Source organism: Trichoplusia ni, chromosome 1 (assembly GCF_003590095.1).
Source record: "Trichoplusia ni isolate ovarian cell line Hi5 chromosome 1, tn1, whole genome shotgun sequence".
In the NCBI taxonomy this organism is placed as follows: Eukaryota; Metazoa; Arthropoda; class Insecta; order Lepidoptera; family Noctuidae; genus Trichoplusia; species Trichoplusia ni.
Window position 1 is genome coordinate 21,580,666 of NC_039478.1, and position 22,652 is coordinate 21,603,317.

At 35.5% G+C, this 22,652-nt stretch overlaps 2 protein-coding genes across 3 annotated transcripts; one reads left to right on the forward strand and one right to left on the reverse strand.

Annotated features, from left to right (window-relative positions):
- The first annotated feature begins 6,093 nt into the window (after positions 1-6,093).
- Positions 6,094-15,423, forward strand: LOC113499251 (eukaryotic translation initiation factor 5A). Of its 2 annotated transcripts, none has more exons than XM_026879658.1 (4): positions 6,094-6,176; positions 8,528-8,775; positions 10,401-10,602; positions 12,933-15,423. In XM_026879658.1, the coding sequence occupies exons 2-4, from the start codon at positions 8,567-8,569 to the stop codon at positions 13,002-13,004; spliced, it is 483 nt and encodes a 160-aa protein (XP_026735459.1). In that variant the 5' UTR covers positions 6,094-6,176; positions 8,528-8,566; the 3' UTR covers positions 13,005-15,423. The 2 variants fall into 2 exon arrangements, with proteins under 2 accessions (XP_026735459.1, XP_026735465.1); XM_026879664.1 differs by having other exon boundaries at positions 6,152-6,242.
- Positions 15,424-17,274: 1,851 nt separating this feature from the next.
- Positions 17,275-22,628, reverse strand: LOC113499190. The gene is made up of 6 exons (XM_026879566.1): positions 22,109-22,628; positions 21,378-21,825; positions 19,914-20,484; positions 19,388-19,656; positions 18,734-18,926; positions 17,275-18,584 (listed from the first exon to the last, which is right to left on the reverse strand). Exons 1-6 carry the CDS (start codon positions 22,151-22,153, stop codon positions 17,999-18,001), a joined length of 2,112 nt encoding a protein of 703 aa, XP_026735367.1. The 5' UTR covers positions 22,154-22,628; the 3' UTR covers positions 17,275-17,998.
- Between the last annotated feature and the right edge of the window lie 24 nt (positions 22,629-22,652).

Here is a 22,652-nt window from a genome sequence, read left to right on the forward strand (position 1 = left end):
AGTTCCTCAAAAATGTTGTCCAGTCAACTTGTGGCGATTTTTACGTAGTATTTAGTTAATTACCTCTCTCCCGCTCTTATGACATTTCTAAGATACTCGACTAGATCTTATTGAATCAATTTTGATTCTCGAAATCTCCAACAAAACATAAACTGAAAAAAAACCCACTGCAATTAGATATAAAGAAAATCAGCTCAACAATTGAACATCGCTACAAAACAATACAAAAGTGAGTAAAGAAATGAAACACGTTTTCATGCGTCTACCACCACCTGAAAAACCAAGACATCTCGACTTGTAGAGAGAAAGACAGCGCTATATAAAGCGTATAGTGGCATCTCTCTCCCACACCTTGAGTCTTACTTTGGGAGGAGAAGACCCCTGGGTAGTTAACTAGAGGCAGGGCAGTTAAGCTATCCAATTAGTTGTCATTGTGTTATCTACGCCAAACTAACTTGTGATGCTGTTCGTGACCGCTTTGCTAACTCGGATCGGTGCGATCAGTTACCAGACTCTACTATTTGATACTGTGGATATATTAATGTAAGTTAAAGAACACCTGTTTTTGTTGTCTTGGGCTAGGCTAATTAATAGGTTTGGTGTGTTTTCAAACATAAACATACGATTTCGGAATCGGATCGGAATATTTTCGGGAGTCAAAATCGAAATATTTCCAAACTGTTCTCTCAATGAAAGAATCAGAATATAGCAAGGGTTCACGGATAACCCTTTCAAGAAAATAAGAAGTAATATTCTTATTAGAAAATGTATTTAACTTAGTTTTTGTTATCTATCAATTGGAAACAGAGGCGGTTTCAGCTCAAAACCAGCGCAAAGCAAAATGCTTAAGCCTTCTGCCTCCGGTATTATAGTTTTTGTATAGGTACTTATACTAATGAAATAGAGGAAACAATCAACGCCTACTCTACTCTATTCTTAAATGTCGTTATTAAATACATTTTAAACTTGAATCGAGTTTGTATCGAAAACTCTTAGTTGCTCTTGTTTCCTGTAATTGGTATAACATCTAATTTACTCATTACGCCGATATTCGTTACGGGGAAATCTAATTAACACTCTTTTCTAATACGAGTAAACGAGGGCAATATAATAAATTACTTAGTTCCTCAGATATCTAATGCTCCTGCTAAGCTCTACAAAGTTTATAATAAAACAATGTTATTTAATATTTTCGGACAATCCAAAATAAGCATCTTAATACTTTATAAGCAATCGTTTCTGCGTCTGATTCTTTAATCAGAGCTCTGATTCAAAATTTACTTGTCTTGTATACTCCTGCGCAATCTTAATAATGCAGTCAGATAAAAAGGAGCACAGAATTTTGAGCCTTATTTACTAAGAAATAGTTAGAAAGATTGCGAGCTTGAAGATTTGAGCGGTAAACAAATCTTAGGCGAGGTGTAAGTGACAATAAAACGGGAATAAAGCTCTCGGGGCCGTCTTCAAGTTGCGCGGCGAGCGGACGCTCTAGGGGGCGGCGGGGCGGGGAAGCGGAGGGGGGGTCGCAGGAGGAGGAGCGACTCGCGCCGTCCCTGTCTGGCCGCGAGTCGCGCTCATCCGTTTTATTTCTTGTTTGTAAGGTCCACAGCACCTTCCCAGTTCGCTACATAATTTATTTTGAGCGGGTACATTTAAAAAATTGGTTGAGCCGCGTACGAGTTTAGGCGGTGAAATGGAGTTTGCTCGAGGGGGGGGGCGGTGTTACCAAATGAAAATAATATGGTAAATGATTTCATTTGAATTGGCATTTTCGCGTTATCGCCGGGGGCAAGTAATGGGCCGTGGAAGGTCCCGGCCCATTGTCCGCGCTGGCTTCATTTACTCGCTGAATTTATTTTGCTGGGTTTATGGCGGCACTTGAGTTTTTATCGTCGTTTACGCCGGCCCCATACATATTCAATGTCTCTGTGTATCCTGTCTGGTGGACGAAACTATGTTCATTTGACACCCCCCGCCTTTATTGGTATTTCTTGTATGATTTATTTGAGAGAGATATTTTTGCTAAAGGAAGCGTAATGAATATCTCTCATGTTGCGGGTTTGATCAAAAACACTTAAAGGTATCAATAATATTGCCCATTTACTGCCGCTGAATCATAAAATTATGTGCCTGCATTTATTTCAGAAAGTAAATTGCATTTACCCCATATCTATCGATCCTATACATACCCAAATATTAACATTATCTTTATTAGTTTTAGACAATAAAACGAACTTATACCAGAATTAAGTAATATGTTTAGATTCGATTTCATCTTCGGCTTTTTCATCCTTCTGAAAACCATCAAAGATCTTTCGTTCATTTTCTCAACTTTAGTATAATAAACAACAGCCTAGCCTTCTCTCATTTTTTTTACAACTACCAGTCTTCCCGGATGCAGCTAAGTGCCAATGTTTTATAGGAGCGGCTACCTATCTAACCTCCTCAACCCAATACCTGGGCAACAGTATGCTTAGCAAGGCTGGTTTCCAGACTAACTAACTACCCCGTAAAGACTGTCAAAGATGCATCCAGAAGGGCCAAGGTCAAAAGTTAACGTGCTTTCCAAAACACGGAGGTACGCTTAATGATGGTGAGATGGACACACTACCAACTAACCGACCGCACCAAGCTTAGCTTAACTGGAACTCGATCTACTTGTGCAGTTGTAACTTAGCTACGAAAAAGTCGGATTGAAGGAAATATACTCGTGATAAAACTGGTCAAGTATCAGCCTCGCGACACTGAGACTTCTATGCAGTTTAGTAGAAAAAAAAAAATAGGTTGGGTAACAAAAAAATTAAGAGTGGTAACCTAACAAATGTATGACCGTTACATGGTTGGTTATAACCTCGATCTAATTTTTTTTTCACTGACTTCAGTATACAATTATCTGTCAAATTTATGATATCTCGATTTCTGATTATGGACGGCAAGGCAGCGGTGCCTCAGTAACATGATTCCGTTTTACTCCTTACACTCCGAACAATCAGAAGCTAGTGAAATTCAATCGGTAGGTATAGTTTTCTGATCAGATTCGTTCTTAAATCAATCGGTATCTACATAGATAGATAGATAGATATAATATTCTTTATTGCACACCACATAATTACAGGATTTTATAAAAATGAATGTCATGGGCGGTCTTTTCGCAATAAGCGATTTTTTTTTTCGATTTTGTCCTCTTACTGCATGGAGACCCTACATTTATTTTTATTTCTTGCCTGCTCTTGTATTTAATTTTCCCAATCAAATAGGCTTTTCCTAGGCAAGTAGACAGATATACATATGAGAAAAAATTTACTTAAAACAAAAGTCCCAACAACTCTTTCGAAAACTAATTTTACATTAAGATATCAATTCTTCTATTGTTTATCTTTATAACCATCAATCAGTCTACCAGACTCCTACAAAAATCACTTCCCATCCCACTATCACTTGAAAAGCCCAAATGACTTAGCAAAACGCTTAATAGAACATAATAAGTACAATAGTTGCGTAATTATATCTATCTTTTGTTATTCAACCCCTAATGTAGGGGTTTTTTCTCAACCCCTCGCTCAACCCCCGTGATTTATTGAAGAAAGCTTTTAAACCCTTGCAATGTCGTTTGTTATTTTGTCTTGCTATTATTTTGTGGTCTGGCGGATTTGCTCTATTAACTCTATGGCTTTTCTTATTTAGTTTTTAGTTATTGTAGTTTCATGATTTTGTTTTATATTGGTCGATTAAAGAAAGGAAATTTAAAAAAAATATATAATTGGGTGCGCTATTGAAATGAAACTACTTTTACAGATTTTATCGCGGTTTAATATTTGATTTTCGTTCCCGACGTTTCGACACCTTTGCAGGTATCATGGTCACGGGCAGACTGAGATGGTGTTTGTCTTGACAGAAGATGTTGCTCGTTCTACCTTCATATTTTTAATTAATTATTTGTGGTCCGACCTACGCAGTATGAGCTCACTGTGTCGTGATGTCTTGCAGCGCTGCTCTTGGGTTTAGCCTTGAGTTTTTGTATTATTGGGTGCTCTATTACTAATAAGTCGTTGTAATTGATTACGCAAGGATACAAGCTTGTCATGGTTATAAGTTTGTGCCTTGGAGACCTAATTATTTTCAACCGACTTCAAAAAATACTAGGTTCTCAATTCGTCTGCATTTCGTATTTTTTTATGTTTGTAACCTCAATCTGGATGAACGATACTGTACTTAGCTATTATTTGGTCCCATTAAATATTTAGTTTTTCCCAGTTGTTTTTCTATTTGATTGAAGTTGTAAAAGCATGAATAATAAAGAATAGGTGCTCCTCACTTGATTTCAATTATCTTTATTTCTATTTTTTTTTTTAATTTTTACGAAACCTACATACGGTTGATTGCCTTTGTATCTCCCTGGGCAGGGGGGAAAATGCTTGTGTCCAACATTTGAAGGGAATCATCAAAATAGTACACGAGATAACACCTTAATACATTTTTTTTATTTATTACTCAAAAGTGCAAGTGAGACGGATTTTTGGAATTGAGTTCTTACAACTAATTTATGTAAAAATCTTGAACCTCAAGCTGAACTCACTGACTACTGGCTAAGGGTATCAGTTTTTCTGCACAAAAACATTAAAAAATTATGGCTTCGCTAACAAGTGACGTAAGTAATTTTATCGTCGAAATAGTCGTCTCATTTATTTGTTTTTAATATTTACTATTCCGTAATAGTTATTCAATAAACAATAACTAACAGCACGTGTAATAATCGACTGCACGGATAGCCGAGTTGCTGAAGTCACCACGCCAAATCCACAGTGCGCGTCGTGTCGCGGGTTCGATCCCCGCTTAGGACAAGCATTTTGTGTGATCCACGAATGCTTGTTCTGAGTCTGGGTGTCTTTGTGCATGTGACTTGTATGTTTGTAAAACCTACAACTCACATGCATTGATTAATTTCAGTAATGCGGGAGTCATTTAAAAACAAAAGAAAAAAGTGAGAAGTGTGATTACTTTAATTGCAATAAATATCTACTGCAATTTTAGCTATTCAATAATTCTATTCTTTTTTAACCTCTCTATTTTAACTCGTTTGATGTGTCTGTCTGTTTGTGGGATCATAGCTCTCGATCGGATTGAGCGGTAACAATTTAATTTTTTGTGTTTTTTAGGTGAATGATGTGCAAGTGTTGCCACCGCTATAGGAATATTAGAAAGTTTGATAAAAATCGGCGGAGCCATTTAAAAATTGTGGGGAGTGAAGTTTAGCCGTCAGGGGTCAATGAATCAATCCATAATCAACATCAAACAGATAGATCAGTTTAAAAGTTATTTCTGTATAATAAAAAGAAATGGTAAAGTCCTATATTTAAATATATATAAAAAAAAATATAATGTTTAAACGCACAATGACATGTCTTATGTTTTCATTTGAGATATTCTTGTTAATTTTTTTTAACTGCTACTTTTATATTTTGTTTAGTTGCAAGAGGTGTTATAGAGCAAATTTTCTTTTACCTAATTGTAGTTGTTTTATCTCTAGACGCTCTATTAGTAAATCTTACAGAAATAAATTTCTTGACACTAGCTCTATCTAGTGTGAGTTTAAGTAAGTAATCAAAGACCTTAAAGTTTTAGTCTGTGGTTTTTAAGACATCTGTGCTTATTATTTTCATAGGTTTCAAACTTAAAGTTGAATTGATAATTAAAACCTATCTTGCATATATTATTTATAATGAATTTTATTGTATATTTAAAACCTGTCATCATGAAAAAAACGAATGCATAAATCTACCGATATACATTCACCGGTCAATACATTATATTTAATCTATGCTTAAAATTTCTAATCAGCGCCATCTAGAATTCCAGTTCTGAAAACGCTCAAACTTTTTGGTGCTGTAGGTAAAACAGTTTTAACTGCAAAAATATTTTTTGTTAAATATAAAATAACTGTAGCAAATATACTTGCAAAAACTACTTAGACGAGTTTATAAATATTTTTAAAATTTTACTATCCCAATAGAAAAGTTTAAAATGTTTTATTTTGCACATGTCTCCTACAGTTCATATTTACCGCCAATATGAAGCGGCGTTTCGGCCATTTTGTGAACCCCGCGACAGGAAGTGAGTGTTATAGGTGCTACGCAGGCGCAAATTGACCTTTCGGTTGAAGAACCCGTCGGTCACATGTGAGTGTCGATAAATATCTTAGTTTTATCGTGAATCCTTTATTAATAGTTGTAATTATTGTTTTCGTAAGTATTTTACACGGTGAATATAATTTTGTGCATATACGGCGTTTTCGCGGTGTGGATTTTGTGTAATTTATTGAAATGTAATGTGCCGCGGCGCCGGCACGTTTGTCAAATCGCTATTTTTTTTTTCGTTATCTTCTGATTCGAAACAAAGATCAAGTTCACAGTCCGTTTCGATTCCTACGTGTACGATTTAACGTGTAGGTGATAAAAACAGTTTGTGGTTTTAATATTTTCGTGTGTTGGACCTGTATGCGACATGGTCAAGATGTCTCTTGTGAACCACATGTTCGGGCACCACACCATTCACATCGTGTCGTCACCACCGTCGTGTGTCAGGCCTGCTTTCATTCAATATCTTTTGATTTATCATACTATTTTTATGATATCCTAAAAAGTCGTCACCATAAGGTGGATGTTAATTTCATCCTCCCACAAAGGTTTTTCATCGCTCCGCGGTAGGTGGGGTTAGGTCTTGTCAAAATTTTCAAAAACATACCTATAAAATCCCATATCAGTCTAGACTCTCCACCCTATAGGTTATAGATGTTGTGTATAATAGGTTGTATTTGTAGCTATGTCTGTATGACTTGACAGATTTTGCACAGAGGACACATTTATCTGCTTAGAATTTGCGGGAGTCATTTATTTTTACAGCTCTCAGTGCTATTGGTGAATTTTACCAGATTGATAACAGTGACAGGTAGGTTAGGTTGATAATGTGTGATTTTCCTTATAATTCAGTGTTTTACATACCTAAATTTTCTATTAGGTCTGTTCATGTTATGTTTCTCTTAGTGGTGTCCACAATACTTGAGTGAAGCTTATGGTACCACCTAATCAACTTTGACATCCTATACTGTATTCTACCCATAAGGATCAGCAACAAACCCATGCAGTGACTTCCAGTTTTGCTGACTAAGAAATGAGGCACTAATATTACTCACCGATAAGCATTTGAGGTTGGATTCTGTTTCTGATACTTTAATATTCAATTGAATATTCATATTGTGACATTATTGAGTTTGGTTAACACAATAAGAGAACAAAATGTATGTAATGTAGTATCTCATTTCACATTAATGCATTTTTTAAGGATCTACTTATATTCTTCATCCAATTATTGGCTTTACTCATTCAATTATTGAGCTGTGACTTTCATTCTGCCTGTAAACTAGGTCATTATCAATAAAATCAATTTCTCTATATATGATTGATATTTTTTGATCCATCAAGAACATTTAATTATTCTAAAGCTATTGGAATTAATGGTCCTTTTTATATACATGTTGAGTTACAAAACATTTCTTCTTGGTAAATACAGTAGTATGAAATAAGTTCTTATAGACTGAATTCTGATGACAAAAAAGGTTTATATCCAGAGTAATAAGACATTCATACTAACTCTAGAATCTATTTTTAAAAAGCAACAATAACCAAATTATTTTCTACATTGAATACATTTCATAAATTGTGTCATTAGTATCAAGTTTCCTTAAACTAAAGCTGTTTTGTTTCTATCCAGCTACAACCTGAGGCCATAGAGTCGCGAACTTGGTTACTATACCATGTTTGTGCTGCGGTTACTCAGACATCAAATACCAGACTTTATAAAGCGTCTCATTTTACCCTTGTGTTTTGAGATCTTCGTATAAAGCCATAATTACATTATTCAGTACTTGACTTTGACAATTGTCATCTGTAATCTATACTTGTAATCCATTTTGATAATTTTGTTAACTATATCACGGGTAAGGACTTGTGCAGGCAAGTATTGGAGAAATTTTTGACGATATGTCATGTGATTAAGCCAAAAATGTGGTTTTCACTTTTCACATGTAGAGAGTTCATTGACATTCAGGTCAACAACCTCATGTGCTGATTTTTTCGCCACTTGGACGTGAATCATGCTCGAGAGTTAATGCCAAGGTTCTATTGGTTAGCATGATTATTATATTACTTGTCAATGGTTCATAGCCATTGTGAGTTGTCAAGTTCAGTGTGAGTTGTAATTTGGATGTGAGGACTGCAATTGTGCCTTGATATTGCAATTTATGCACAGTTTGCTGTTATTGTGTACAGGTTTTTGTTTTTTTAGTCTATATTCTTTTGTAAATACCTTTTGTTATAGTTCTGAAAGTTGTTTGTCTTTAGGGAATGCAGTGGTGGTTTTGTTGACTCTTTTTAGTGTATATTCATGTAATTCATATATTTTAATGACAGTTTTCAGCCATTATAGAAAGTCTCATACCTATTTATTGTAATACTATATTTCTCATCATCAGATCACTCCTGACCGTATCTAAAACTCGGCACACAACACAATGGCAGACATCGAGGATACACACTTCGAGACCGGGGACTCGGGTGCCTCCGCCACCTTCCCCATGCAATGCTCTGCACTGCGCAAGAACGGTTTCGTCATGCTCAAGGGGCGCCCCTGCAAAATCGTAGAGATGTCCACATCCAAAACCGGCAAGCACGGCCACGCTAAAGTTCACTTGGTTGGAATCGATATTTTTAACGGCAAGAAGTGAGTATTATTTATTTCTTTTACGATTACGTTGACCATCTTTGTTATATGTTACGTTTATCAGCTACAAATTTACCTATCTATCATTCTAACTTCTTGATAATGATAAGACGTCCTTGCCATTTAATATCTCGCCTGAATCACAATCAATATGGGTTGAACAGCGAGTTTCGCGCTTGTGAAACTTTCATCAGCTAGCAACCATTATCACGTAACATCGTTTACGTCATGAGTCCGCAGCATGTTCCGGTCGTAACCGCAATCCGCAAGGTCCAAGCCGAGCCCATAGAGTCGCGAACTCGGTCCCATACCGTGTTCGTGCTGAGGGTACTCGGACAGCATATACCAGGCCCGACAATGCGTCTCATTTCACTATCTGCGCTATGAGATCACCGTCCAGGGGCACAGTTTAAACTTAACTAGTCAAAAAATTTGGATCAATTTTCGTTATTTTCGAAGGCATGAAGTTCTTATCTTATTATTTTCTGATGGACCATACGCCCATTATGTAAACAGTTGTTCATCGAATATACTCTATTCAACTTGTTACTTGAAAAAAAAAGATAAAGCAATTGACAGTTAAAACCAGCTGTAGACACATGGAATTTAGAATGTAAGAACAAAACAGGTTAAAAAGTACTCATCTTCGTACACTCAATTCATGAAGCGTGTACTGTAATGGCAATAGATATTTATACTGTAAAATGTCACGATTTCCGCTTTCCATAAGCTCGCTAATCACTCTACAATGGTGTAAACACCACGTGGTGCGTGACCACATGTTAAAAACCACGTGTATGAATTACTTATGACTTACCCAATATAATGATAAAATGATAACTAATTTTATTAATAGAATTACCCCGATGATAATGTGATAAAAGGAAAGTAGGTGTATCTATCCCAGGTAAAAGAAAATACGGGAATATTACTAAGATATAATTAATAGCAGGTTTTTGTAAAGCACAATTCGTCACTCGATCGTAAACATCGCTATATGGGTTCGTTTAAATATATTTAAGTGTTAAAATGTATCTTTATTAAAAGTACAAAAACTGTATTCAAGTCTCATATTTATAAAACCTTAAACAACTACACTTATCGCCTTTCTTTTGTCTAGACTAATTTGTCGCTCGTTATTGATTTCTTTGTAACCTATCAGACTTCAGAGGGATTGTTACTAACAGCTGTAGTTGACCTTACCGTATGATAATAACTATAAATAGATGACATTTCGCGATTGTTGGAATGAAAATACTTTATTATTTTTTTACTTTTTAATACAACTATATTATTGTTATGCTATGGACTATGTTTTAAACAGATTTAATAGAGCTTAGCTCTAATTAATCAGTAATTATGATATGCAAACATCGCAGTTTAATCACTTTGTTGAATCATTGCATCCAAGATTATGAACCACACCTTCAAACTCAACTTAAATTGCGACAAGAATGGATGACTTTCACCCTTTTTTTATCTTAATTGACTACTTATTTTCATGAACCAAAACAATTCTTTTTGTACCATTTTGCGATCTCAAGGGCCTGTCCTAAGAACGTCCCAATTCGGTGTTACTGACAACAAAGCAATCATAACTCATGAAACAACTTTCCTTCATCCAGATACGAAGATATCTGTCCATCCACTCACAACATGGACGTGCCCCACGTGAAGCGTGAGGACTACCAGCTGACCGACATCTCTGACGATGGCTACCTGACTCTCATGGCTGACAACGGTGACCTCCGCGAGGACCTCAAGATCCCAGACGGTGACCTCGGCACTCAGTTGCGCTCCGACTTCGATAGCGGCAAAGAGCTGTTGGTGAGTAACTCCCGTAACTCCTTATACCTTTAAAACCTTCTTCATAGTCCAACTACATACTTGTCTGTAATTCAAATCAACTAATAATGTAGATAACAATCTTTTAACTGGTTGTTATACATTGACGAAATGTTTTATTATTGCAAAGTCAATCTCGATTTTACCAATTTGTGTGATCGAGTAATAAGAGTCTTGAGACAACCTCTTGTGGATACTAGAGCTCAATTTTGTTACTCATGTAAATCTATGTCAAGTACGCTTCATATAACGATAATTGGTCTGTTCTAAGTATCAAAGGAGAGACGGCATTTTCCCGACCTACTTCAAACATTTTCTTGGTTGTTGAAGTAGGTACTAGGCTTATACTTGACCTTTAAAGATTTTTTCTTATTCCTTTTTCAATATCCAATTAGTCGTTCTAACAACTTTTCTTTAGCGTTCTCAAAGCAGTTCTAATACAGTTACTGTTCGTAGTTCTATCAAACCTCTTTTTGATGTAATTATTTCATTTTTTAAATGACGGCTGCCTAAAATGGATAGCTATGAACAAGAAAACATACGTACGTCCTAGTTTAGACTGTAACGTAAATGGAGACGTTAAACTATGGGATATGGGGATATCATGTGCCAAAACACTCACGTCACTAACTCAAATACGTCAATTCACATTATTAGTTAAAAGCGAAATTTCCTCAGTTTTATCGATGTAAACATCTTATTCTGTTGTTAAGTATTTTTAAGCACATTGTAACAATAACGCATATTGTTTCCTTGCCTTACAAGTACCATATCAACAAACTGTTTTATTTTGTTACTGTTATCTTAAACACAATATGTCACTACTCCTGTACATCTCTTCGGAGAAAATGCGTGACGTGTGTTATGTTATTGACTCTGAACAATGCAACACGTGGCAAACGTAAATACGTGAATATCAGTTTGATTTCTAAGACCGTAACGCCGTTACGTAGCTTCATCTGTATGGTTTATGTGCATGTTAACAGTTCCACTCATCATTAAAATCAGATGGAATTTAATTGACCATGACAACTAATGAGTAACATGGTATATCCAATCCTGACATGTTTCTTACTAATACTGACCGGTCATTTAGAAGTGATTCTAACCCGACTTTTCTAATATACAGTAATGTTTTACCACAGACTTTTCGAGTATAGAGTCTCTGATACATTTTGTAATGTGTTGGTGCTAAATCCACTCGTAAATTAAATCTCAGCCCCGTTACCTGGGCTAGTATTTAATTACAAGCCATATGGAAAGTGGGTCTTGAGTACAAATTTCAAACTTTATTTGTGCTGATAATTATATAGATACCCCTCAGACAATACGTATCCCAGCCTTTTATTACTGCTAGTCTGTTAACTGAACCCATTCTAGTTTCAACAGTAAAAGTTTGGTCATCATAAAAGCAGTTTTAAAACGACGATGATGGCGAAAGGTGACACTATTTGTGTTTGTTGTATCTAACCTCTCCGTCATGTGTAGTAATCGCGTGTCTTGGATCGCTGCCAACTTGCCACCAACTTATACTAAGCTCGTGATAACGCTGGCAAAAGTTCTAATTGTCTCCTAAAGCCGTGAAATTAGTGTTCTAAAGCGCTTTAGTTATTATTACGAAATGGAGTAAATAATACTAAATAAAAATCATTGACATAAAAATACAATAATCTCTTCAATCTATCACATTTTAACGTTATCTAACTTTAATCTGTTGATATTTATTGTATCGACGACAACGTAAACTGTACAGAATGGTTAACAAAATAAGTCCTGTATTATATAAGAAGTGCAAGGAAGAATCCGCTTCTTATTATTCATACATAACACGAAGTCAATACACGACCGACTTCGGTCTCCATAAACAAATAAAGCGTATTTACATGACTTGTCTTGGTGCCTATCGACTGTAGCAATCAATTCATTATTCAGAACATTTTGAATACTAAGTGCTGATGTCAGGGGCTCAGGGCTTGGGTGTCAGTGTCATATTGTAACACAATCAATATTGATAAGACAATTCTTACTTTACTTGAAATTTTTCGAAGTTTTAGTCCTTTGTAAAATAGTGATACTATTTTATTAATATAATAAGTATTCTTTAATACGAGAAGCCTTTGTACCTTGGCCCAAAAGTAGCGTTCTTACTCATATTAATAAAAATAGCTTAATTAAATTCCTTTTTTGCCTAGCAACACCCTTATCTTATTTCCGATCCCTTTGCAGATGTAAGGGTTGCTTTTGTCCATAACAACTTTGCACTTTTATCTAACATCTATTATATCTAACATTTGTCTGTTTTGTTGTTTCAGTGCACTGTGCTGAAGTCTTGCGGTGAGGAGTGTGTAATCGCAGTCAAGGCAAACACAGCTCTCGACAAATAAACCAACTCAGCATTTATAGGGATATACATACATATAATTTTTTTACAATCAACAGCTCTTACATAAATGTAAAACATAATACTATGTATAATTTAACATAAAATATTATGGTGTGACGTGGTGCTGGCTTGCCGCCGTCCACTCCGTACCGAGGGCATCTCATGACGTACTCGCACCGGTCTGCGAGCCTGTGCCGTTGATGCGACCAATGTTTAAAGTTAAGCTTCTAGAGATGTGTCTACTTTCCATCTCGGGGTCTCTAGTCGTTGTACTGGGAACTCATCGCTCTGTCCATCTCGTCACAAACCCTTGGGACCACAGGTCTGGGCTTGAATTCTGAGTACATCGAACAGTTGGCCGTCCGGCATTATTTTTAATTTTGTTTTGCGTTACAAAATATTTATTTGAAATTACATGTACAAATGCAGGATTATTGCACTCGGATACAATTTTATTAATGGTAGGACTGGGGTGCGCGTGAGACGCTGATGCATTAATTTATTTATACTTAAGTGTAATGTGCCCTCGAGTGCGAGCGAGTGCGACGGCAGCAGGCAGCCGCGTGCGACCGGCCGGAACTTCACGTTTGTTTTTGTTTTGTTTGTTCTCTTTCGCTTACAACGTCTACTAAACGTTAAAGTTGCGTTGCGCTCCGCGAGCCGCCGAACGTTTGTTGATCAACATCGGTGTGATAAAATTCCCCGTGGTGGATATTAAATGTTATAATATTACGGTAAATAACCCGACAAAAGAGATGGATGCAAACTTGAAGTTATTACCATATTTTAATGCTAAATTAATTAATACATATTAAAAAAATCGGGAAAATGCGCAAAAAAATAGAAATAAAGAAAAATTCTTGAATGTGTTGTGTGATTGATTAGTCCTCTGTTAGCACTTGTCGCGTACGTGACGCAGTGCTCGGCGCGAAGTCGCGCCTCCCTTATGTGTAACACTTGCCATCTGTTCAAATACCATCCGACTACAGACACTAGTGGTGTGCATTCCATAGCGTGCAGTGTTCTGCTCCTATCGTTATAACCGTGACGTGCTAAATCAATGAAGACTGACTGAGAATGTCTCCTGATAATGAATATCCTCAGGCAAGACTGACAATGCATTTTGTAGAAGAAATAGCTGATTTTTAATGTAAATTTGTGCTCATCTTGGCCTTTCCTTGCTCTCTTTGTTTGCTCATTTGAACACATGAGATGTTACACGTTATCGAGTGGCTTAAGATTGCCTAAATTCCATGTTTTAATGTAAGGTCTCGTGACGGCCACTCTTGCAAGTGTTGCCTTCAAGGGCTAGATAGGGTACCATTCATTTGTATGTTAGTGGACTTATCAATATTCTTTTAACATCAGATTGTCAAAGACGATATGATATACGAAAATTAATGTAAGAATGTAAGGTAAGGCCCTATAGGAGAGATATTTTTTTATGCATTCAAAATTCGTACTTCGCAGGTTTTAGACTAAAAGTTTAGGCTGTTAGATAACAGTTTGTTCTCTGTACATTTTTTTTTCGAAATTGCATAATCGTTATTGTTGGTAAAGTTTTTATACTTAGCAGCTTGTAATCAGGTTTTTATTTTATAATAAACCTAAGGTATATATGTAAAGACATCGGGAGGTCTAAAATAAAATACTTTAGTAAAAAAGGTAACTTTTCTTTCTGTAAAGATAAGCTGTTGTATCCCAATGGAACCTTGAATCGATGTATTCCTTCCTTGTTGGATATATCTTGTAATATCCGAAGCTTAGATTAGCGTTTGCGGATTAAATGTGAATTTATTCATAGCCGTTAGAATTAATTAATTGGTGCACCTATAAGTTATTATTAGGAATTGATTCTCTTGCACACATGGTCTGTTGCTTATATTAAAACATTACTCAGTAGATTCTGTAAAACGAGCTATAGCACCGGATCCAGGCATAATTTCCAAGCTTTCTGTGTACCAGTAACGAGTCCCACTCGAGTCAGTGCCGCTCCTGTGTATAGCTTGTCGATTTCAACGCTGCGCTGTGCCGGCTGTGCGAGACGGTCGACTGCTAGGTCGTTATCATAAGACCTTGTGGAGAAGAGATGGTTTAAAATTGTAATGATCCAATAATCTGCGGATTTTAATTTAGGAATTTAAAATTATTTTTTATATCGGGGCGTAGGACAGGTCGAATAACTAATGTGACGGTATTTAGTGCAAAAGTTCTGTAAATACGTAAGATTGGATAGATCGATGGATGATGGACACTAGTTTTAAAAGTTTATCAATAATCCACTCTTGATGCAGTTTTCCATGTTTTCATATTGTATGAACAAGCAGTACCGAATTAATAGCAACGGCCAATAAATAAATGTAAAGCAGTAATAAGTACCTATTTAACAGTCTGTCGAATTAAATCTGTACAAAATGAAACACCGTGCGTTCTGATTCATAGTCCCCTGTAGATTTACATAGTTTTTTGTTTTAAGTTTTTATTTTATTTTACACCCCTATTTTTACTTGCTGCGATCAATAAGTTTGTTAAGTTGATGGTTTTATGAGAAGAAATATTAACTGGAGATACATCACGTCATTTACAACCAGCTGCTGCGAAGTTTGCACGAACTCCATTCAATCAGTCCTATTCAATAGCTGTTGGAATCGAAGACAAGTCACAAACGTCCCAGTGTTATGGTAAGGTGTGCACAACAAAATACGGATGTTTTAGTTCTCGTTTAGCTTCTGATGAATAGGTGAAGAAAAATAACAACTTTTATGATAACATTTTACTAAATATGGTTGCATGCATCTTCAAACCCAAGTGTTCCTGACTACATTGGCATAACTATTTATTACATATATGACCAACACTAAAAATTGTAAGTATCAACGCCTGCCTATTACATAGTAAGTAATGAATCCTACACAATAGTGACTATATACTTAAATATTTAACATTTTGTCTTAAACATAATTAGAATTACCATGTGTACTTCATCAGTTTGACTTACATAACATCATTCGTTAGACATGCCTATAAATACTTAAAATCGTAGAAAACTGGAACATAAAACAAATCTTTTTAGCCAGCGTTACAGTTAGCATAAAATACATTAAAATGACTAAGCGAATCAAGGCACATTAGCCCACAGGTAACAGCAAGACAGAAATGCGTGCAGCAGCAATATTTGCAGGATTATGCAGTGCCGGCGTGATGGGGCGATGGCCCAGGGCGACAAATACTGGGGGGCGCTAAGGTCTGAAGTTGGAGACTAGAGCAATACTTCAACCGCCAAACGTTACGCTAAAGGAAAGATGAAATTCTTAATATTATTTTACTTGGGATCAGCAAAAAACTAACACTTGATATTGCTTCCCTCAAGTGGGCGCCACAATATTTTCGCCCGGGGTGTCAGTGGCCCTTACGCCGGCACTGAGATTATGTTATCCAAACTTCAGAGCTCTAAATTATACCGACCCTTAAATATCGCGGCTGCACATCAACGATCTTCCTAGTTACATGTCGGCTATTCCAGAGTAGAAGGCACTTTTTACACCTAAGGTACGGTACCTACTATTATAATTACCGTGCCTAAGGAATTAGGACCGATATTTATATCGGCCTAAAAACTACTAAGCCCTATAGAATAAAACTCCATACGAGCAGACGACGCTAATAATATTAACATGAGACGTTTAACCCATTCGCTGCCGATCTAAAGAGTAACAATATTACCCAGTTGCCGCCATACTGTACTATGCAGCCCGCCCATCGGCGGTCCCGGCATCTTAATTATGTATTTTTGCCCGCCCATTGGCGTTTTCGGCATGAAGCTGCAGATTCCGACATGAATCGTTTGATATCGCATCCAAAAAAATCCTAGAAAATGCTATTAATTTGACTTGATAACGCGAACGCATAATATAAGCCTTCATTGCTTTTATCAGCCAGCCCTTTGTTTTGGCCCGGCCGACCGGCAGAAGTGCCGGCCGGCTGTCTGGGACGTTTTAGGCCAAAATAAACCCTGCCGAAGGGTTTTTTTTTAAGTAAGAGGCGTTCCAAATGTTTTTTCTTAGTATTTTTTCACAACTTAATCAGAACTTTCTGTTGATCAATGTTTCGAAGGTTTTACACCTTTATGTGAAATAGATGAAAACACTTTATTTTTATACACGAAATTCATGCTTAAGAAGTAGCGAGCAGAGTTTTTACATAACTTAATAATAGCCGTTAGTCGTACTAAAATTTACAAAAGTTTAGGACCTCTGATATAAAATCTTGCCTTTTTTCAAAACTTCAAATATCAGCAGGCCATTTGAGTTGCAAATCAATATTAATAAAACAAATCATTACACATTATCTCATTACTTTCTGACGTTATTTCGTAAAGTTATTGCAGTTTAAAATCAAACCGCCCATGGGCGGTCTCGGCGTGAAAGTTAAAAAAATTTGCCCGCCGATGGGCGGGCTCGGCACTGAATGGGTTAAATAAACGAAGGAAAAAGACTAAAATAATTTTTTATTCTAATATACATACTTGTGGACTTGGGCCAACATTTCATTTTTTTTTCGTTTGTTACTACAGAGTAGATTTCACTAAAATATAAAAATATAGTTATGTAAATTGATATAATACACAACTGAAACTGAAAAATCAGCCGTTAATATAAAAAGTTTGATATGTAGATTTTCGGTTACATCCGAAACTAGTCGGGCTACCCCCCGATAAATACTTACGCGTCAGTTAACCGTTACATCATTTTCACTATAGTTACTATTTATTTATTTATTTATTATACTGTGGAAGACTTACAGCTTAAAAGATAAAACTATCAAGATATATTATGTAGATGTGATGTGTAGATATCTACTTACGACTCTTAAAAAAGCGCTTAATATTATTAAACGCAATGCAAATTATAGTAAGTTATGCTTAACAAATAATTGTCTTAAAAACCTGTATCAGTTGCCTACTATTTACGACAACATTTCATTAGGCTGTTAGCATCACGTTTCATCATCTGAAGATTCAGAAGATAACTGTATTACTAAGAACGGATCATCAATGTCAAACACGGTTGAAACATAGTTATCACCTAATTCATCCAACATATTTTGAACATCGACAGGTTCCTCTTTAATTTTGATTTCATCTTCAGATTTAACATTAGTTTCAGAATCATCTGTATCGGGAAATTCTATCCTAGAAACATATTTCTCTGTTTTAATACCGCACTTTGTAACTATTGTATTTTCGTCTGAATTTTCCGCACCTTCGCTAGGGCTAACTGAACTCAAAACGGGATTTAAGGTTGAATTAGAATTTGATGCATTATCACTTTTCTGGTCAGCTGACGCACTAATAGTAGGTAAGGCCTCGTCGGTTAAACAAGAGGCATTATTTTCAGTGTTAAAAAGACTTGATGAAAATATTGCTTGAAAATCTGGTTTTCCTCCAATATTGAAACTACTTTGGTCGTGGTCGTCGTCATTATCACTTTCTATTTCTGTATCACTAGAAGACTGCTGAAGCTCAAAGTCCAAAGGGTTACCTGCGAAACCAGCTTTGAGCGTGTTTTCCATGTGTACGTATCTGAAAGCAAGAAAAAACAAAATTTACGACTCCAGCTAAGTAAGAAAAATTCCAACCGCATTCTGAGGCACAATATTTAAAAAAATAACTTCTCCTCAACTAAACTTAATATGGTTACTTTATTTAAGAACAACTTATATTATTCTCACTTTTCTAGAATTTCTTGTTCTTTAACTTGAGCGACGAGTTTGTTCTCCTCGAGCGTGGCTAGCAGCTGCGGATCCCTCTCCGCAGGGTCTTCCAGCTGCACTTCGCGCGGCAGCCAGCCCAGCATGTCCTGGTACTCACGTTTCTGCCGGTTCTTGCGCAGCGCCTCCCCGCAGTGACGGAACAGTGCTGTCGCTGTTAATATTTAAATCGATAAAGAGGCTACACAAAGTACTTTGGGCAATATGTGGTAGAATAAAGTGGGCCCCAAGTTATTACTGCCGGTTTGGCTAGTGCCGTTCGGTTCGACACACAAATCTCCAATAGAAATTAGGAAATAACAATCTAGCAACTAACAACATGTCTTCATTTTAGATACTTAAGGCTACGCTAGAATCTACGAAAGCCAAACAAACGGGTTTTGATTCTCGACTATTCAACTATAAATACTGATTAATCCCCGCTATGTGGGTATGTTACTATCCTTAATCAAAATTGTTTTTTTGACCGGTCTATGGAGATACTTCTGGTATAAATTCTTCGCACTGTATATGCGTCGCATTAGTCGCATGTTATAGGCCTAAAAGTTAATATAAATGAATAAGAGAAGTAAAAGTCTGACTTAATACAAAGAAATAATAGATTAAAATTCTTACCTCGTTTAAAAATTTCGTATCGATTCCAACAGGATTTACTTTCTTTATTATATTTTGCAACGCATTTCTGGACCTCAAAGAAGTCTGGAAAGGCGACTCTTCCTTCTTTGTCTATCGATTCGTTTAAGCGGTCCTCCAGTAACTTGGCTGGGCCAGCGATCCTGCCCTCTTTGGCGTTAATGCGTATTTCCCGACGCTTGGCGATGTCTGTACGGCAGCCTTTCAGCTTTGCTATTCTCTTATAGGTGTGTATTAGTTTACTTTTGTAACTGTAACATGAATTATTAAATGGTTTAATGAGTCAAATTTAGAAAAAATATTAAATCGTTATTTTCGTGGATTAATAATGAACACATCCCACTAGTAGGTAGGCATTTTGATTGCTTGAACTGCGTAACCGTCTGATTTCGGAATCAAAATTTCTGAATCCAGGTTTCGCAAAGATCGAAACAAAGATTTTTAGAGTGCTTTGTACTAGAATATATACGGTATATACTTAATTTATTATTAGATAAGTACTACTTACAGATCACATAAAATATATGGTGAATTCTTAGTATCGTCAAAAACTTCAGCCTCTTCCAGTTGAGCAATCTTACTTTTATATTTCACAATTTCTTCCTCTAACTCCTGTATCTCAACACTGTTATCCTTTTCTCTAGTGACCTCTAAATAAGTACTAGGTATAAGCAAATCATAGTCTCTTACACCCGTAACTATTTTTTTATTGTTATCTTCCAAGTTATTCGCACTACAATTTGTTCTAATTTCTTGTGTTTTATTTTCTTTATTATTATTATCTGCATCAGCGTTATGTGATGTTTCATGATCAATTGAATTAGTATTTTCAGTATCAGAATTATCCAAATCTATGACTTCAATATTTTCAGTGGATTGCAAACTTTTTGTACTCATAATATTTCCATATGTTTGTTTACATCTAGTCTTGCGATTTTTAGTTCTAAGAGATGTTCTTGAGTTCCTATGTCTTGGAGTATCTATTTCTTTACTGCTCAATCTTTCATCATATGCATTTATGTTGATATTAACTTCACGTGCATTTTCTATATGGAAAGTGTTAGATATACAAGTCCTCTCTAGAAAAATATTATAAATAAAACTAATTAAGAAAGTTAATATTTTTAAATATGTGTTAATTTATGCATTCTAGAGAATAATGTTTGTAAGTTGTTGTCATAAGAGTAGAAAGCAAAATGGGATATTTGACAAAAACAAATTGAATTAGCCCTCAAAATACATGGATTACGAAAAAGTATTTGCGGTAATATCTTTATACAAGGTGTATTTTATAACAGATAAAAGTTAGTTTTCATCACACCAAATAAACAAACTTTGTAACAAAAGATCAATCAAGAATATTTTGAGCTAGGCTTTCTTGCTATGAAACAAGTATAAAATTTCTTTAAATCAAAAATAACATTTAGGTATTTGCTTTAAAGTGGAAAAAGGATAAAGCAAAAAAATTGTTTAGATATTTGCTATGGTTGTTCTAAACAAATAGCAAATAACTCTTTCCTTATTAATTGACATAATATCCATGAATTTCCTATTCTAATCCTAAATTAAACCAATTACTTCCTTATGTTTTGTGCGCATTTGATACTTGAGGCACAAACATTCAAGTCACATGGACAAAACACAGGGATCGAATCTGCAACATGTTGCACTCAGTAAATTAGGTACGGTGACTTTTTTCTTTAAACAAGGAATTAAAAATGTGTTTCAACACTTAATGAAAATTACATTCCTAGTCATATCCCTTAATCTTTAGATTTTATTCTATCACAATATTTTGGAAATTTATCTGATTAACTAATTATATTCTTTTGTCATTTACCCCATTGGTTATGCACATAACAGTTATATGTTGGTTGATTATCCTGTAATCTAGGTCAATGATCATGCAATACATTATAGCTATTGTCTTTGCCACCTTAAGTCTATAGGCATTATTAAAAAAAAAACTCACCAATATTGTCAGTTTTGCTAGAGTCCTTATTTTTTAAATTTTTGGCCAATGTAACAAAAGGTACTTTCCGTTTAACACGACCAGACTTCAAGCTTTCACAAAGAGTCTTTATATGTAAGAATTTATGATCAGGATCCATTTTGAGCTGTTTTAATGTTTTTCTCAACAGTTTTCTAAGTGATGGGGAATTTTTGAGTTCTGTACTAGTATCTTGGTATAGAGGTATCAGTGTCTTTTTTATAACTCTCGACATTCCAACAACATTCTCCATGCTTAAGCAGAAATGGACGATTTGGTCCATAAGGATGTCTCCATCAAGTTTTTTTGACAAATTTATTGCTTCGCTTATGTCTGTAATTGCTAAAACCTCATCATCAGTTCCTGATTCATCTAAATCAATTGTTTCAATTGTTTGAGCCACTATCGGGGATATACTGCTGATCTGCATCTGAAAGTGTTATTACAATATTGCATTTTACAATTTTCATTCATGATTGATTCACTGGACTGTAAGCCTCTTAATCTTTGTCATTTCGACTTTAAATACTACAAAAATAAAAGTTTTAAAGGCATATTCTTGTCTACAGTTTGTAAACAAATAAAAGAGAACATTTAATGTATCGACTAAAGAAAAAATCACATCAGGAAAACTATTTGATCATTAAAAAAATATTGTTTACCGCCTAAACACCATATGTTTAATAAAATTTAAACAATTTACTTGAACCTACCGTATCGTCATCATCATCATCTATTATCACAGTATCGTCACTCATATTGATGAATAAATAAACCTAACAGTATAATTAAGACATTTTAGCTTAAATTTAATTGTTTACAACATAACATTTGTTACGCGCAAACTCGTAAAGCAATGTGCAGTGCGGGCGGGAGGAAACAGATTGACGCTGTTGACAGTTCACGCATTGGCGATTCTGGCATGATGATTGTCGTTCAAAAACATAAAATTCCAGAAAATAGTAAACATTTAAATTATGTTCAACTGAAAATTACTGATTTACGTTAGAGATATCACTAACAACTTAAAGTTTTTTAAATATAACAAGTCCTTTGGATAAGCAACTTGATGATCAAGTATATTCATGGGAAGTTTAGTACTAATCAGATTGGTGTGCAAATTCATTATTCTGGTGCCGTTCAATCTTTTTCTAACTTGGAAAGAAAACACATATTTAAAAAACTATATTGCGAGCAAGAAATGCTGTTGAGGATGTGATTGCTAATTTAAAGGAAATAAAAGTTGTTAGATCTTTT